Raw genomic sequence first — 19,884 nt, 5'->3', positions numbered from 1 at the left:
AAATAACATGAACTTAAATTGAAAGAGACAGAATGGGGGGAAACCATGAAGACTATCTTTGCATCTGTAACTTTTATGAAGATTTTAAAGGTGCTATTAGAAATCAAACTATTGGGACACATTGTCTTATTAAAAATATTTGCCCAAGATGTTTTATATTTTTCTTATTTCTTATTTTTATTTATTTTTTGAGAGAGATCATGAGCCGGGGAGGTCAGAGAGAGAGGGGCACAGAGGATCCAGAGTGGGCTGTGCACAGTCAAGCTGACAGCAGTGAGCCTGACGCAGGGCTTGAACCCACAAACCATGAGATCGTGATCTGAGCCGAAGTTGGACACTCAACCAACTGAGCCACCCAGGCGCCCCTACTCAGATCTTTTAGATCCAGTTTCCCTAAAGCCAGAATGAAGAAATAGAAATTTTTACAGGCTGCTAGCTCTGTCTTCTCTGATATTTGCCTCTAGTCATGTTTAGCTATGAGCTAGTTTGAGAAACTCGTTTTAAAAAACATTGGAACAGTGATTCTAATTCAAGTTTCCATTTTGTTCTCCTTGTTTAATGTCCAATTTTCCAAATTCTAGCTTAACTCGCTTACTTAGTTAGACAAGTACATAAATTTCTGTAGGTGCACTGAAGTTCCACAATCTTCTTCAAAATGGTTAGGAGTCGGCCTTGTTTTAACATAGTGATTGGCTCTAAAACTTCTATATGGCGTACACTTCTGTAGGTTACATTTTGTACCTAATTCTGCCTGACAGACACCTACATTCCTGTGTCCAGCACTTTCTATTAACTCTAAATGTTTCTCCAGTACTCCGGCTCTTCTTTGAAGTTAATGGAAACTCTGAACTTCATGGTGCAGATTGCAAAGGGAAATGAACATCTGTCTACATCTGCCATGTTGGCAAAGCATCCCAAAAACCTGCTACTAGAATGTTTATTTTCTTCCAAATATCAGCATGATCCAGGTGTCCTTAAACTTAAACTTTTGTGATAGGAGAAGAGAGAGTTCTAAAAATATTGAAAGTAATTTTGAAGATGACAGTACCACTGGTTGGATTATTGCTGAAAATTGTGAATTAGGATCACCCTATTTTCCATACAGCTTAATTCAATAATAAAATTAAACTTCAATTATGCCCTTCAATCCAGTGGCATGTTTTCTATAGTAACATATTGTGATCTGTTTTACAGACCATTGCATGAGAATATAACACTCTGGCTCTTTTTCATGATTGTACTAATATAGAATCCAAATAACAGTTTCTTACATAATAAGTGTGTACTCATTCACTAATCAGACATTTATATAATCCTATTAAACAAGGTATTATTTCCTAAAACCTTATTTTTCACTAAAAAAATGCCACTTCTGGCATTTCTTGACAATCACTATAATTAATGATGTGAAAATTATCTGCATGATGGCATTTGAACAGTAAGAACAATTGGTTAACGCTGTCAGAACTTTGTATCATCCTAATAATCCCCTCATGTTTATTACTCTATTTCCAGTGTGTGGATAGCATGTGTAATATGAAAAGGAAACAGTACTTATATTCAGTCGGATGAACACAAATCTTTGGGTTAAATAAAGGCATTTGGAATTATAGGTGGAGAATCATTGAACTTTTCAAAGAAAATTAATAGTGTTGTCTTCCGAGAAAGTTTGATCACTTGGTTGAGACCATTATAGAATTCCTTGTTAGAATAAAAACTTTTCTTAGCTTGCCTGATGCACTATGGGATTCTCTAGGACAGTTATTTCCAACCTAAGATCATGACACACTGATGTATTATTATCTTTAAAGGTTGCAAAGTATTTATTATTAATAATAGCACACTAATTATTGTGGAATAATTGTAAGGTATCTGAGTTACAGACTTTCCAAAAATAAGCAAAATTTACAGCTTCATAAGCTTGTACATAACCAGCTTTCAAAAATAGGAGAGAAAGATCTAGAGGTCAAGTAAGCACATTGGGAATTGTACATAATCAGCACCTAATATTATCTCCCCTGTAGTGCCAATCTGGTTTGCTTATAGGTATTTTCCATGTCATAGGTGTGAAGAGAACAGCTATCATAGGAAATAGCACTCATTTAGTAGTGTTGCAGTTTTAGGGAGTGGTCAATAAATCATATTATGTTTTCCTACTTGAATTTGGAACCTAAAGAAAACTAGACCTAGCAGTCAGGAAGGTGGAAATGAAAAATAAAAATAATCTTCATTACTGATAAAAGTCAGATTGGAGAATAGACCTTCCCTCCTTCAGGAAGACAGATTAGGAGAGAGAAAAATCAATGGGCTGATCTAAGCATGTTCTGTTTCCCCCTCTTCTCCCCAACTTCACAGTTAAATCATTACTCATTTGGGATGCCATGAGTAGAGAAATAGCCCTTACATGTTTACTCTAAAAAAAAAAAAAAAAAAATCCTTTCACAGAGAAACTAGACGAATACTTCAACACCTGACCGTTGTTTACATAGCCTAAAGACATTAACGTAGCTTAGAGTTTCAGACAACTATACATCTTAGTGAACCCTGAGATTTCATTTCTACTTTTAATATCATTATCATTTGTTATTCCACACTACATCAAGGGATCAATGTAACAAGTGGTAAGATAGCTCAGCTACTCTGAGAGACAAACAGAGAATATAGGGAGGGGATGAGGAAAAAAAACAGAAGAGATGATGGCAAGTAACTGTTTCTCTAAGGCTCTCAATATTCTTTCCTAGAAAAATATTTGGAAAAATCATTCCTTCATTTATTCAATGAAATTTTATTCAGTGCTAACTCCAGATCAGGAACTGTGTGAGTCACTAGAAATATAAAGATGGAAGGAATAGTTCTCGTTATCGAGAGGGGAGATAAAAAGTAAAACAAAATTATAATATATTTTAAATGTTGAATTAGAGTAGACTTGGAGTATTAAGAAAGTACTGTAACCCTGACTACGGTATCAGAGATGGAGACTGAGAACCATTAAAAGTTTTGCAGTCAGGAAGTGATGTGTGAACTGGGTTAGCCAGGTACTATGGTAGAGCAAGAATGATTGTCATGGAAGAAATTGTACGTGAAAAGGCACGAAGGGCAGGTGTAGGAGAAAATAAGGTACATTCAGGAAACCTGAGCTGGTCCAGGTAGCTTTCATGGGTGGTGTATTAGGACATACCTCAATCCAGAGTGGGTACCAGCTGAGATCATGAGTTCATGCTGAAGGAAGAATTCTGAATGTTTCCCCAAATGTGCAGAAGTTTGTGGTAGAAGAACAATTTTCCCAGCTCAGAGTTAAAGATAGAGATAATTATTCTCCTAACTGAGCAGTGCAACCTGCTTGAGATAAGTTCTTTTAACCTGAGTTATTTTATTGTTGCTATGACAGAATTAAGGGGAATTCTGTTTATACCCTTTCAACTCCTTTTATTTAGTTCATATTGTATGTTTATATAATATTTTTAACCAAATATATGTTGCCATCTCAATTCTATCATTACTCTAATTACTTACTATGTAGACTGCTCTTGTAAATTTTGATCTATTGAGATTATGTCCCATTTCTCAAATGCTACAACTATTACGTACGTGCTGAACTTTTTAATTATCATCAGGTTATATGTCTTCCAACTTCCAGTTTAAGCACATGCCAGTCTCTTGAAATATTTAGCATTGATAGTTATTTTTGCCTTTTAGGTTTTGGCTTTTGGCATGTTAAGTAGAATATTTTCCATCATTTTCTAGCCTTAAATGATCTTTTTTCAAAATTTTTTGAGTATTTTAAACAGTCTCATGTGGGATATACATAACTTTAATTTAATAAATATTTATTGAATTTATTATTATATGCCAGAAATACATGTAATAGTAGCTGCACCATGGCTATGATAGAGAAATTTCCTTAATTGTTCAATTGTAATAACAATGCTATGTTATGAGCAACAAGTATGATGTTCAGGTAATATATCGAAAACCAATGTAGTAGGCATTTGAATAACTGATAGAATGACACTACTTAGCAACTACTCTCAATATATCACAGGCACATTTTTCCAGTGCAGGATATCACTTTTTCTGGAGAGACATAGTAAACGTCATTCATCAAATCCTTCCAATGGAGGATATCACATTTTCTAAAGAGGCATAGTAATTTTTTTAAATATGAAATTTACTGTCAAATTGGTTTCCATACAACACCCAGTGCTCATCCCATCAGGTGCCCTCCTCAATGCCCATCACCCACCCTCCCCTCCCTCCCACCCCCCATCAACCCTCAGTTTGTTCTAGTCTCTTATGTTTTGGCTCCCTCCCTCTCTAACCTTTTTTTTTCCCTTCCCCCCCACCCCATGGTCTTCTGTTAAGTTTCTCAGGATCCACATAAGAATGGAGGCATAGTAAATTTTATGCATCAGTTTTACTGATTGATTTAACAAATATTTATTGAAATTCTACTCTGTGCTACAAATGGTGGCAAGTAAGGAGGACATGATCTTGGCTTTCCCAGAATGTTAAGTCTAGTGTCGAAGACAGACAATTTATCAAACTATTAAACTACTAAAATGTGAGAAGGGTATATGCACATTATATGTCACAATGGGAGATTATGGCTAATTTTCTTTCTTCTATATCCAGGAAAACCTGAAATCTCATAATATTCTCCCACTCCTACCTCATTTAAGCATGCTCAGTACATTTTTAAAAAATTGCCGACACCCCTCTGCCCTGAACCTACTTCAGTTTTGGACTGCAAGAAAGATAAGGAATTAGGAGAATATGAGTCTGGATTTTCCCAGATTACTTAGGTTCTCAGAAGGTAACAGTTCCCTGGTTTGATTTTATAATAGAAAGTTTCACTAATACAGGAGACAAAAATTAGATATCAATGAGAACACATTTTTTAAATTTGATATTAAGTGTACTTGGAAAGAAATTCATCAGTGCATTTAGTTATTACTAGTATTAGTGCCTCCAAAGAGGAATCTCAGTGTACAATAATTTGTCTATGTAATTTTGTCATTGGGGTAGATCTTTTTCTTTTTTAAAAACATTTTTAATGTTTATTTTTGAGAGAGAGAGAGACAGCATTAGCAGGGGAGGGGCAGAGAGAGGGTGGGGGGTGGGGACAGAGAATCTGAAGCAGGCTCCAGGCTCTGAGCTGTCAGCACAGAGCCCAATATGGGGCTCAAACCCACAAACTGTGAGATCATGACCTGAGCCACCTAGGTGCCCCTGGGGTAGATCTTTTTCTTATAAAAATGTCATATCCGATGAAGAAATCATCAAAGAAATTTTTTTAATATCACGATTCCAGCATTCTAGTATGATGACTAACTTCACTTTGGAAAGTTTCTGGAATAGTGTGTACTCCAGTTTATTTTTCATAATAATATTTACATATATGCACTATTGCCTTTTATGCTTTTTTCTCATGTTGCTACATGGCCCTCGTTACTATGTTTTATAATAATTACATGATATTAAAATTCTATTAATGTAATACATTAATATTACAATATTATAACGCATTAAATTCCACTTTAATATACTTCAACATTTCCTATTATAAATGACACATCAGTACTTTTAGATGCTTCCTGAGGAAATGCTTCCCAAGAATTTGAGTAAGGACCATGGTCTTATAAAATATGTTTTAGTGTATGCTTGTACAAGCCCTCAGTCTGTTGCCTCTCAGTTTCACACTTACCCTTCATTGCCTCCTTTGCAACAATAGAGCTGGAGCCTGTAAACGTTTCTCCGTGGCTACCTGGCATGTTTTAATTGTCACAATCCTGCAGTACGCTTCCTGTCCCCTTAGAGAATGGGATTCCAGGCACACATCTAATCATGTCCTCTCCCTATCTTTGTAATCTTTTAAAAACCAGACTTCTCTTGTGTAAGTTGTCCACTGCTGATTACAAATGTCTGCAAAAATTAGTGGTTTAAAACAACAATAAACATTTCTAATTTCACAGTTTCTAGGAGTCATAAATTCAGGAAAGTTTCCAGTCATGCTATTGGCCAGGTGGCCAATGTGGCCTGTGGTAGCAGTTTGCCAACCCTTCGTGTGGTGCAAAATATTGTTTAACAAGCAAACAGGTCATATAGAAGAAAAAACCTGTTATTTCAGTTTCAGAGAAATGCCAGAAATTCCTCTTATATCTTCTATAAAAAAGACACCATATTATATAAAGAATGAGAGCTTAAGCCTTCTAATATCCTTCATTACAAAAGGCACTTATACCATACAAGTAATCAGTATTTGCTTTATTTCTGTTTTAAATATATGAACCATATTCTTACTCAAAAGAGCAGGTTGTACATAGGAAAATGGTTGCAAATAGTTCCTTACTAATTTGTGACATGTAACTATTTTCTTCTTTTTTTTCTCTTTAATTTCAGATATTCAGTACTTCTTAGACACTGACCTGTCACCATATACTTCATATTCCTATTACATCGAGACCGCCAGCGTGCATGGCTCCACAAAGAGTGCACCTGTCACTTTCAAGACGAAACCGGGGGTCCCGGAAGGACACTTGAACTTAAGTTATATCATTCCTGTTGGCTCAGACTCCGTAACACTTACCTGGACCACACCTTCAAATCGTTCTGGTCCTATAGAAAAATATATTTTGTCCTGTGCTCCTTTAGGTGGCATTCAGCCGTGTGTTCCTTATGAAGGTCGTGAGACTGCAGCTACCGTCTGGAATCTGGTTCCATTCACCAAGTACCATTTCTCTGTACAGGCATGTACTAGTGGGGGCTGTTTACACAGCTCACCCCTTACAGTGATCACAGCCCAAGCACCTCCCCGAAGGCTGAGTCCACCTGCAGTGTGGAAGATCAGTTCTACAGAGCTTCACGTCGAGTGGTCTCCCCCAGTGGAACCAAATGGTAGGAAGGCAAGGCTCAGATCTCCCTTTCTTGGCCAAACATGAATGAGAATTTAGGCATTTGGAATCGTGCAGTAAGAGTCTGGCAATTGTATTCATTTTTGTAACTGTAGGATAGAATAATTGAGAAGGTCTAAAGATATCAAACACTCTTTGGACTATGTAGAACAAGTTAGTAGAACAAGTGTATTTCTTTAATCTAATAACAAATTCCATTCATTTAAATTGCCCCTTAAAAGGCTAATATTATCTTTGCTCTTAATGACATCTGTCACAACACAAATGATGTTTCTAATTTGAAACTCACTTATGAGATGCATTATATTTGACTGTGTCACAAGCCAGGGCACCCATAAGCAGTAAATTTTCTCTTTTAACCAAGAAAAGGATATAAAATAATACCAAAAATATGTATATAGGCTGGCTGACTCCATTAAGTTAATTTTTTGTCTTCATACAATTGAACCCTTGGTTATATAGGCCAGACACAAATTCATAGATTTTTAGTAATTAATTTCATGTGTGTACTATGGCAAAACCTTTTATCTTGGACTTTTAGAGTTAGTTGATAAGAATATGTAGAAATTAAGTTGAATGTTCTAATATTTATGTAAATGGGGCTGTGTTAAATAGATAATTAAATTAAAATCCCCAAATTTGAAAGTATACAAATTGGAGGTGCAGTGATCAGATTACACCCCTCCCTCAAAGCAATTCTTCTTAGAAATTATGGCCCTTCACTCTGCAGAGGATTGGATTTACCTGTAATAAGTTATCGCTGTTTTGTGTTTATGCATTCCCTTTTGGTTTGTTTTTCCACGAATATGCTTTTTAGCGGTACTTTATACATTCATCTATCCATCAGCTTGTTGTCTTTTATAAGTCCCATCATCTGGATTATTAAAGGAGTGAACAGGTAATCTAGTCAGGAGAATAAGGCAAAGCCAGCAGAACTCTTTAACTGACCTACCCCCACCCTACCCCCAAAACTGTCACTTTGTCCGATGAGTCTCCTTGGCTCTATGTTTCACTTTTCTAGGAGTGATAATAAGATATGAACTGTACATGAAAAGATTGAGATCTGATGGACAAGCCACGTCAGCAGAAAGTCAAGTTTTTCAGAGCAGTGGATGGCTCAGTCCTCACTCATTTGGAGAATCGGCCAATGAAAATGCATTAAAACCTCCTCAGACAGCTACAACCATCACTGCCTTGGAGCCATATACCACGTATGGGTTTCGAGTGTCAGCTGTGAATATGGCTGGCAGTGTGTCATCTGCCTGGACTTCAGAAAGAACAGGAGAATCAGGTGAGGAAAAGGGTTTTGAATTCTACTTTTAAGACTCCCACATAAAAATGCTGCCCCAAATGAAAGTCAACAGCTCTAAAGTACATTTCGAAAAGCAAGAATTATAAATTTATATAGGCCAAGGAAAAATTTAATATATTTGTTGGCTACATAAATAACTCAAGGTCATAAAGCACTTGCAGTGAGTTTTAGGGAAAAAAAAGTAAATGCCTGAGCTATTACTTCAAGAGGGAAAAATAACTTCACTGTAGTTACAGTCTTTTGGGAATGTTTGCCAAAAATAGCAATTGGTTTCCATTCCTGAAGTGGGTTGGCCATATATCCTATCTTGCTCCAAATTCAGTACAATTTATATTCAATGAAAGAGATAGCTGTTACCCATTTCACAAATCCTGTTTTGTTTTTATTTCTCTCTCCAAAGCAAATAGTGTAGGTACTAGGTGGTACCTAATGATAGAATCCCGGGTATCAAAATCCGTAATTTGCAACTGTACTCACAAGCAGCTGGCAGTGTGGGAAGAAAGGAGTGTGACATTTTCAATTTTCTGAAGATATCTTCACTATGGCAAATGAGAGATTTTTTAACCCTCCCCCTTACTCTTTACATTAAAAACACCTCAAATATCATGAGCCTTTAACCAAAAAAATACACATTTGTTATGTTTTGAATCTATGGATATTCAAGAAATCCCAAGTCCTGATTTAAATTGGCTCTGTTAAGACTGTGGGGAGGATGAGGGTAGCTTTAGGTTGATGTCCAAGGGAATCATTTCATGAATAAAATGTGCATTCTGCTTGAGCATCTCTTAATGACTACCAGCCATCTTGGACAAATAATAGTGCCATGATAGCACAAGTGATGAGCCATGGCGTTCTGGAAGGGGAAAATCAAGGTCAGAAATGAAAAGTAATGGGTGAAACTGCAATACTGGACCCTCATAATCTTATGGGTCACTGGCTCCTGAGCGTGCAATGAGGTCCTTTGATAATACACCTTTGGTTAGCACATTTAAAATCCATATTAAGATCTCAAGGATGGCAGGGGGAGAATGTATGTGTATATGTACTCTGAACATTTCGATCAAGATTTATTGAAAACTTAAAAAATTTCTTTGGGGTTATTTAGAACAGTTTCGATTTACCACTTTCTGAAGAGTAATATTCTCCAAGCTGTATCAGTGTGGGTGAAATACTTCTCTCCATTAGAACTCTAGTGTGTTACTCTTCGTTGTTCTGGACTTTGTGGACTAAGACTTAGTTTTGATGACTTCTCCTTTCAAATGCTTCATAAGACCTATGATTCCCCACTCCAAAAAATCTATTAGTTATCTTCACGAACGTTAGCAAATTCCCATATGATTTTTATTTTGTGAATGGAAAATACCTTTGCTGGTAAAATAAGAATGGAGAACATCCTTGCAGAAAACATAAAAAAAAAAGTGAATGGCTTTTATAAACACCAGTATATCCTTTGATTTTTAAAAATCAGGGTGTTAATGTAAGGAACAGGGGTATGGCGGAAACTAGAACACATGTATGAATTTATTCCCGAAACCTGTAAATAATGGCGTTCATTGTTGGCTGCTGTACTTGTTGTCATTGATAGTGCCAGCGTTCATGACCCCTCCCTCCGTCTCCCCGCTTTCACCGTACTCCCTCAATGTGTCCTGGGAGAAGCCGGCAGATAATGTAACAAGAGGAGAAGTTATGGGGTATAAGATCAATATGATTTCTGAACAATCACCTCAACAATCTGTTCCTGCAGCATTGTCACAGGTATTGTTATTTGAACTAATGTCCTTTCAAAATTGAATTGTCTTCATTTTGATATTTTCTGAGTTTGCAGAATTCTGTGACCGATTTCTCTCTTCTAGATTCATTAAATGGGGCATTGTTTCCTGATATGATATTATGTGTGCAAGACTCTATATACTTATAGCACCTATTTTTTCTAATATAAGCATGTATTAAGACAAAATAGATATAACGTTGTTTAATAAAATCTGCTTTTTACACTTAACATATATCCTTATATATCTTGTAAGAAGCCGACTCTCAGTAGCTATCTAGCGTCACATTATTTGGGCAGACAATAATGCATTTAGCCAACCCACAATCAGTTGACATTTATACTGTATTGATTCTTTTGGAAATATAAGTAGCATTGATAAGAATGTCTTATGTGTACATTTTGCATATTCCTGAAGAGAAAAGAATTCTGAGGAACTCTTATATAGCAGCTTATAGCAAAGGGTATTAACATGTTGAAGGTTTGGGATATACAGTGACATATTGTTTACTAGTACTTCATCCTCTAGCTAGAAGTAATGAGAATAATAATCATAGCTAACTTATGAAGGCTGTATTATGTGCATGGACTAAGTCATTTGATATGTATATAACAATCCTGGTGGGGGGGGGGGTGGTGAGAGGCTCTTCTTTCCCTCCAGTTTATGGTGTGGCCAATGTACTCCATTAGTCTATTCTATCAGCATGAGGGTGGCCGATGACAGAGATGGCTGACGTTAACTGGACAAGTCATTCTGTGTGCTTGACTGTTTAGCACCTCTTCTGAGGAAGATGCTCTTTGGTAGCACTAGCACAATATAAAGGGATCTTCGCACATAACTATCTCTCCCATGGTCCTATCCACACTCTTCTTTCTCAGACTTCCTGGTTCCTGATCTTCTAGTCTTTTCTCTCTCATGCCCATGACTAATACATCCCAGCCACTGTCATATAGTTCAGGTGTATTCTACCTTTGGATCCTTCCCTTTCCATACAAAATCGATGACAAGGTGCGCTACTGGTTTTCGGGATCATCCTTGAATGGAGCTACAGAGCAGCTATCATGCACTTGCAACCACACACTAAGGCAACCCATCTGTGAACCAAACCGCATGTTTATACTCTCTCAGCTCTTGAGGGACCTCCAACAAGTCATAGGTATGAGCTGAGATTGATTGAGCTACCACTATACAAATGGTCGATAAGATGGGGGTCCCAACAATCTGCTTGCACAGTATATAATAATTCCTGGCTCTTTTTATGCCCCTTTCCATTTATGGATATCCCTTTCCCCAGATATCCCTTTCCATTTTATGATGAATTTCTGTTGGGCTTCAATGGCCTTAAGAGATGGCATGTCTGACAGAACTCAGCTCATGAGAGGCAACTCTAGCTTCATGGCCATTTGATGTTCCACAGTCAGGTTCTCTGCTTTTACCAAGGCCCAATAGCACGCTAGAAGCTGTCTAGCAAATCGTGTTTAATTTCCATTGTGTCATATGCCCTTGCTCCAGATCCTGTGAGTCTACCTCGTGATTCTCTTATTGAGAGCTTGCCGTAAATGTCTCACAGCATCTTTTCCCACTATAGCCACCTTTAGTACCACAGGCTCTGATAGACTTTGTGTCCCAAGTTGCTTGGCTGCTTGCAAAACAGCCTTGACCTTGACCTGCTCTAGAATCCATTTCCGCTTGAGGGCATACTCAGAGCTGGCAGCGCTCCATATCACTCAGTAACTTGGTCGGAATAGTATTCCCAGATGTGGAATATGCTCTCTTCAGAACCTAAGAAGGCCTGCCAGACATTCTGTTTCCTTCCTACTAGTGTAAGTGCAAGAGGCAATAAGCTGACCTTTATTTTGGAAGGGGTGTCCTAGCATGTCTCAGGCTACTGCACCCCCCAACATTTTACTGATGGCGCAGACCCCTTAATTTTCAAAAACGTGGTCTCTCATTCTTTGGGGGACATAATACTTATCAAGACTTCAACATAACTGCCACTTCTTGATTCTCTGATTCTTCTTTTTTTTTTTTGTATTCATTTTTTGAGAGAGATGGAGACAGAGTGTGAGTGGGGGATGGGCAGAGAGAGAGGGAGACAGAATCGGAAGCAGGCTCCAGGCTCCGAGCTGTCAGCACAGAGCCCAGTGTGGGGCTCCAACCCACAAACTGGGAGATCATGACCTGAATCGAAGTTGGAGGCTTAACTGACTGAGCCACCCAGGCGCACTGAAATTTATTATTTTTTAAGTGGAGGCCACAGTCTGAAATCCAAGTGTTGGCAGGGCCATTTTCCCCCCAGTGGCTCTAGATGAGAATCCTTCCTTGCTTCCTCCAGCTTCTGGTAGTTTCTGGTGTTGGTGGCCACAAAACTCCAATCTCAGCATGTTGTCACATAGTCTTCTCTGTGTCATTATCTCCTCTGTGTCTGTGTAGCCCTCTCCTTTCTCCTATAAATATATGACTTATATTTAAAGCTCACCCTAAACGTGTGATTTAATTAATTACATCTGCAAAGACCGTATTTCCAAGTAAGATAACTTTTTGAGGTACTAGGTGAACAAGAATTTGTGGGGGACACTGTTCAACCCATTGCCAATAGGTTTGCCAATATTTTCGAGCCTTTTCAGTAGACCGAGCATGTATACAACACAAAACTAGGAGAAGAAAAAGAGTCAATAAATAATTTATGACTCCTTGTTACACTTTTTCATTAGTCTGGAAATAAGTACTGACTTATTTGCAACTGTCTCAGGTGGCAAAAATAGACCTAGTCTTATACAAATCTTTTAGCTTAAACAACTTAGTCTACCAATCCAGCATATAGCAGGATTTAGGGTAAATTTACAGCCATCACTGCTTTGTTTGGTCCTTAATTTCATACCATATTTATCATTGATGTTTTGTTGTTTTTGCTACTCTTTTGTTTTGTAAACTGTTCTTTCCTTGTAAGATAGTTTCAAAGCAACTATTGCTTGCAGTATAATATTCTCTTCCAAGACACAAAACTAAGTAAAAAACACCATTCATAAAAATATAGCCTTGGAGGTCAATTTGTTTATATCCCATTTCTGGCAATCCCTAGCCCTCCACACATCTCTGTGTTTCAGGTCTTACTCATCCATAAAATAGGAAAACAATTTCTTCTTACCTATGTGGTGTCTGTGGAACTTCAAGAGCTTGACGAATATTAGCTACTATTAGTGATTTTTATTAATGGGCTAAGACATTACACTTTAAAAAGATCACTTTATAGTTCAGTGGAGCAGTAAAAGATTACATTTTTATGACAAAAATTATGGATATGCATCTTTGTTTAAAAGTCCTTTCTTTGTGGCCCAATTGAAGAAAGATGTAGATATGTCACTTTCTTCTCTTACGCTTTCTCTCCCCCACAAATATCTATCTACTTCATTGTGTATTAACGAAAATGAAATCAAGAGTGGCAAAGTCAAAATTGTCACTTCAGTAGTTAAATTTTTATCCACACTGACCTGAGTGTGTCTTGTTATAAGTTTGGTAAATAAATAGCCAAAATTTCTAGGGAAAGCTACTGTAAAATAACTGTTAAGGAAATTTTAGCTAAGAATGTGGCAAGGAAGGGGCACCTGGGTGGCTCAGTTGGTTAAGCGTCTGACTTCGGTTCAGGTCATGATCTTGTGGTTTGTGGGTTCAAGCCCTGTGTTAGGATCTATGCTGACAGCTCAGAGCCTGGAGCCTGCTTCAAATTCTGTGTCTCCCTCTCTCTCTGCCTCTCCCCCACTCACATTCTGTCTCTCTTTCAAAAATAAATTAACATTAAAAAAAAGAATGTGGCAAGGAAATATATAGAACAGTTGATATTATCAGTGTAGGATTTCAAGCTTCCACAGATTTCTTTCCACCTCTTTAAAGATTTGTGCCAAAGAAAATTTTCAATTAAATTGATCCTTTAAGATGTGTAAAATGACTGTATATATGGTAGAGAAAAACTCATCTGAGTGATTATTTTATGTGCTACAAGCTTGAAGATAAATGTCCTTTTAAAATCTGGTAATTTGTACCAATCATATGTAGAGAAGTAAAAGCCCATCAAAATTAGTATTAATCTACATTTTCTATTTCTTATTATATGTCATTATGTGTTCTTGCTATGAAGAATAGTTTATTAAACAAATGATTCAACATCCTAGATTACAAAGGAAACACTTTATTTTCAAATTAATTTTTTTTAATTTGAATATAGTTGATGTGATGTCACAATAGTGTCAGGTGTACAACATAGTGATTCAACTTCTCTGTATGTTATGCTATGTTCACCACGAATGCAGCTACCATCTGTCACCATACAATACTATTACACATAATACATATTTTAGATTCCACATATGAGTGAACCATATCATATGTCTCTTTCTAAGTGTGACTTCTTTTACTTAGCATAATACCCTCTAGGTCCATCCATGTTGTTGGAAATGGCATGATCTCCTCCCTTTTTATGGCTACATAATATTCCATTGTATTTTTTTTTACCACATCTTCCTTAAAATAAGAAACACTTTGCTGTATTTTATCCTGAAAACAATTTCATTTTCTAAAAATCTAAATTAATCCAAACCAGAGTTGTTCTAAATGGGATAAATTTTATAGCAATACTCAATACATTTTACTCATTTCAAAGTTTTATTTTTCTTAGAAAATTTTAAATCACATTGCACAGAAGAGAACATTTTATAAAATCAATAACAATCAGAATTAGAAAAATGAAGTACTCATGATTTGGTTTTTGATGTTTTCTGATTTCTAAATGTAATTGCAAGGAAATAATACCAAAGTTTTAAATTATTCCTAGATTTTTAGACTCTTTGAAATCACCTTTATTTCTGAAAAATATTATATAAATGATGTAGTTCATATCCCATTCACACTGTTTTCTAGAACTACTCATTTAGGTTATAAAGTTTTAAAGTAAATGCCTAGGCAATATTCCAAATGAATTTTATTGTATTTCTAAAGGGAGAATATCTAGAAAATTACTTCAAATGTTACGAACCTTAACAGCTATCTATATTTATACATATAGAAGATTATTTGCTATGATATCAGTATCCCTTAGAAAAAAGTTTTATACTCATGCTTGGTGTCATACTTTTTGTTTTAATGACTTCTTTTTCTGAATACAATTTCCAGTGGTTTTTGTATCTATAAACTAAGTAAACTTATACGGTTGCTTTTGATCATTCCTAGTTTTAATGATAGGACCAAGGCTCAGTGTTAGTTGTTTAATTATTTGTTTATGTACTATGGCGTTCCTTTCAGCCTCCTTCGCTCAAATCTGCTTTTCTCCCTTGAAATTGTGTGATAAAGACAATATTTGAAGAAATGTAACTGTTTGATCTATTCTGCATATGCTTATTTGTATAAGAAAGATAATTGAGAATTGACCTCATGTGGATGCTCAGTAATGTGTTTACTTGTTTTCCTTTTTCTTTTGTGGCTTTTTATTTTTAAAGAAAATGATGGGATTAATTTAACATAGTGACATTTTTCTGTGCTAGTTCCATCAAATGACGTGTGGGCATCACTGCATGGGGTTCGTTTTGGCCAAGCCCCATGGTTTTATTTGGCCCTTTCATGATAACAATCACAATGTCACCATCCTTTATCTCTGCCATTGGTGACAATAACCATACCACCATGCTGCTTTATGAGGCAATAACTTGCTTTCCTCATTTATCCACTCAGGAACTGGATTATTACCTCATAAAACAGTGTGATTGTACAATTATCAATTAAATCCTAGCTTGTTGAGACTCTTCAAAAAAAAAAATCCCTTTCCTAATAGTGGTTGGCAATAATTTCTTTGTCTGAATTCATAGAACATGACTGGATTCTGGTTTCTTGACTGCCAAAGTTACATTTCTCACACTGTTTATCTATTATCTGACTTTTTTTTTTTTTTTGGCCTTGAAGGTGTTGTATACTGCCAAATCCCAAGAACTGTCTTATATTGTAAAAGAACTAAAACCTTATAAGATATACAACTTCACTATTTCTCTCTGCAATTCAATTGGTTGTGTGACCAGTGCTTCAGGAGCAGGACAGACATTAGCAGCAGGTAAGCAAGTTTTTCTGTACCTGAAAAATGTGAAAAATATATTGTATATTTGTAAACAAACACCTATAAAGCTCAACACCTTCTCTAGTTTGGACTTAATACTTGTCTTTTCTGGTTTCTCCTGCTCCCTGATCACGAACCCTGATTGCTAGCTGTATTGACATTTTTAAACAAACAAAAATAAATAAATAGACTTAAGTTTCTAAGAGGTCCCTGGGAGCCCTGAGTTGCAGCTGTGCCATAATAAGAGATGCAGCTAGATGCAGAGTGACTCCAGGGCTCAGTATTCACTCTAGGTCCTACTGATATCCTGACAGTTGTTAGAAGTATTCAGGAGGCTTCTTATGAGGGCTCAGGATATTTCTTCTTGACCCTTTTTGCGGGCTTTGGGTCTACCCACTCCTGCTCTCTGGGGCTAAAGGCAGACATCCAGGAACTAGTGGGATATTCTGGTGTTATATTTTACCTTTAATGGATAGGCAGCAGTGTAATTATTAATTTACTTATTAATAAGAAGCTACTAAGTTTATACAATTTAAATAAAGGAGTCATTATCAAGTATGATCTTAGTAGGAAATGCTTTGCATAAAATATTGCTTGCTTTACATAGAACAAACTAGATTCATACAAACTTGATTATATGTATTACTAACACCTACATAACTCAATTACTCTGCATTTAGTGTATTTTCAAATCAGTTTTTCTGTCTGCAGTCAAGCAAAGCTTGGTGCTCCCTAAGAAAATTTCCAAATGTGAGGAGGTTAAGAAACTCTTAGAAAATCCAGATGTGAGAAGGTCGAAAGACTTCTAGGTGAATGACAGATATGAAAACATATTTAGCTATAAAAATATTCCTTATGCCTTTTCCCTGTGTTCAAGTCTGATTCTATTGTTTTGTTTTACCTCGCTTTAGTTCTGGAAAAACTTGTTTGGCTCAAATGATCTCATCCAAGTAATTTGTTTCTTCAAATTTCTATCAATGAGAACAACTCACAAATTCTAAAGAAGTATGTTTGTTTTATTACCTCTCCAACCAAACTCTTTGTATTTTTATATATTTGTATTTATTTCATATGTATGAATACATTTATGGGGTACCTAGGTTGTACAAAATACCATTCTCCTATAAGACTGTTTGTTTGTTTGTTTGTTTGATTATTAGAGGGCTGCTGAATATGGATAATAGAGGCAGGCTCTCTGCCTTCTTTTGGAAAGATGACATAGTTTGGGACTAGAGAACAAAAAAAAGAGGACTCAGTCTTGCAGGCTGAAGAAAGTAAAAATAGAAACAATGCAAGCTGAAGATTGGCCTGAGGTATAGTGGAAGATACAGAGGGATATACTTATAGTGGAAGATAGATGGATACCAACCATGTGACTGAGTAGAACTGAAATCATGACCCCCAGGGTAAAACGTTTAAAATCACCTAGTGTGACTTTCTAACCAATAATGGTATATTCTTTGTAACATTGTTCCCAAGTGTTTGTCCAACCCATGCTTGATACCTTTCGTGGTAGGGGAGCTACTACCTCTCAGGCAAATCCAGGTTTAGAGACCTCTTTCCAGAGGTGATTTCTTACATGGATCTAAAATATCTCTATGTGGCCTCTATTCAACATTTTCCTTCTACTCCTTAGGGGCTCTCCTCAGTCTAATTCATCTTTTTCTTGACGTACTTCCAATAACATTTTCAGTTCTCTCCGCTCAAGTCTCTCCCCTACGCTGCACACCACGGCACCCCCATCTGCACCTCACACGTCATAGTTCTACCACTAGTGCAGGTACTTTCCTGTAGATGAGATTCGGTCTGTCTTTTCATGGAAACTAGCAAACTAAAGGAAATGGAGGGACATATGCCCGTCTGCAGAGACTAGATGGACCCTCGGGATGGCAAGGGGAAAGTGGGGCACATGTCTATGAAACAGGCACTCCCTGGCTAATGCACCAGTGATAACATCTGTGCTAACAGCATCCTCCTTGGTTGTAGCAACTGGTTTCCGTGGCATGGAGGATGGCCTAGCTGAGTGCTCTGAGCAGCTCTCATTTAACTTACTGGTGAGAATACTTAAGGCCGCTCCTGTCCACTGGAAATGTAGTGAAAGAAAACTAATCTACGTCCTCTGAATCCTTTCTGACTCTAAAGTGCCATAATTATATTGTTACTCTAGTTTATTGTGAGTGCTCAATTCAGTAAGCATGTATTAAGGGCCTACCTATTTAAGGCACTGTGAGGGTTTCAAATATAATTCATTCAAGGACAGTTTAATGGTGTCTGCATTAAGGTGTTGACATACAACAGATAAGGTTAGCATCTGGAGGTATTAGAACAGGGACAAAAGAACACTATGGGAACATAGACTCTGGGATAAGTAGCTTTGATTTGAACAATACCATTTGACTGAACAAATACCATTATAGTCACTATTTTAGAGACTGGCATTGTGCCAAATACTGATGGGATGAAAATTAAGGTATATGAAGATTGGTCTGGCAGTAGAGTGTAAATAGACAAGAAGAGAGTGTGTAAATAGGGTCTGGTAGACTTTTCTAAGAGGCAGAGAGGGAGTAAATCAGATAAATAGAAGTAAAGATTGGAGGAAGGGAATGGAGGTGGACCAAAGAAGAGAAATCCATAGGTTAAGAAGAGGGAAGAATTGAAGACAACAGTGTTGCAGACCGTGGTCATGCCACTAAATATAATAACAAAGATGAAGACATAAACTCATGAGTAGAAGTTTGATCATTGGGTAGAAACACATCCATGGAAAGTCTTAGGATCCCAGAACAGAAAATGCAAATCTGGAGCATAACACTGATACAGATTTTGTGATTATTGCATAGAGATAAACGCTAAAGCTGTAGGTGATAATGAATTAGTGAAAGCAGAGAAAATACAAATTAAAAGTTCGCATCTCAGTGAAGGCTCATATTTTGGGAGAAAGAGAAAGGAGTAAGGGGAACACAGACATGGGCAGAGTTAGAGGGAGCAGTGTCAGAAAAGTTAAGGGAAGAGAGAGTTCTAGAAGGTCTAGAATTCTGTAGCATCATATGCTGTAGGGAAAGCAAGACGAATGGGATCTACAAGGAAGGTGGCATGGGAGGCCCTCTCGGAAGCCCTCTATTTAACATGGTTGAATAGAAGCTGGATTGTAAAGGGCTGAGCAGTTGCAGAAGATGTGATGGTAAATGTAAGATGTTCTGAATGTGCGAATTTAAATGTGGAAATTAAAATTGTTGTTGTTGTTGTTGTTCTTTGCCACAATACTCCCTCTACCCAATTTCCATTAAGAGAAATACATCAACTTTCGTTCCCATGTAAAATGCTTTCTTTTCTGAAGGAAAAGTCATTTTAGTGTTCTTCTGGGGAAATGTTTTTTTTCTTAATCCTTTAATTTTTGTCAGGACTCTGATTCTTCATCTGTAGAGCAGAGAACAAAGTCACTTACATGACAAAAGTATGGCAAAATAATTTTTACTTGCCATTTGATTTATTTTAAAGGACATAATTTTCAAGGGTGTTGAGATCAGTAAGAATGAACTTCTTTGTTTTTGTTGGGATATAAGGAAAAGCCCAGCAATTACAGATCCAGTATCTTTTTGCCACCCTTATTTTCAGTAAATGAAAGTTTTTGTTTCCAAAATTTTCTTAAGATTAAACATCTGGCTATAACTCACAGATGTTAAGTCATAAAAATAAACACGGAGATAGTCAATCCTTTTGGTCAACAGGTTTGCCGTAGGGAAGAAATAAAAGTTGACTTGCAGCTTTAGGATTCTTCCTGCCCTGTTTCTTCAA

At 36.7% G+C, this 19,884-nt stretch overlaps 1 protein-coding gene across 1 annotated transcript in view; it reads left to right on the top strand.

Annotated features, from left to right (window-relative positions):
* Positions 1 to 19,884, top strand: part of USH2A (usherin) — a 767,091-nt gene that overhangs the window by 231,812 nt on the left and 515,395 nt on the right. The window contains exons 18-21 of the mRNA XM_042976063.1: positions 6,400 to 6,894; positions 7,933 to 8,202; positions 9,809 to 9,978; positions 15,942 to 16,086. Of these exons, the coding sequence (XP_042831997.1) occupies positions 6,400 to 6,894; positions 7,933 to 8,202; positions 9,809 to 9,978; positions 15,942 to 16,086 (1,080 nt within the window). The remainder of the gene's footprint in view (positions 1 to 6,399; positions 6,895 to 7,932; positions 8,203 to 9,808; positions 9,979 to 15,941; positions 16,087 to 19,884) is intronic.

The sequence above is a fragment of the Panthera tigris genome, chromosome F3, assembly GCF_018350195.1.
Source record: "Panthera tigris isolate Pti1 chromosome F3, P.tigris_Pti1_mat1.1, whole genome shotgun sequence".
Lineage (NCBI taxonomy): Eukaryota > Metazoa > Chordata > Mammalia > Carnivora > Felidae > Panthera > Panthera tigris.
The sequence above is the reverse complement of the archived record's forward strand: the minus strand, read 5'-3'. Positions and strand labels throughout refer to the sequence as shown.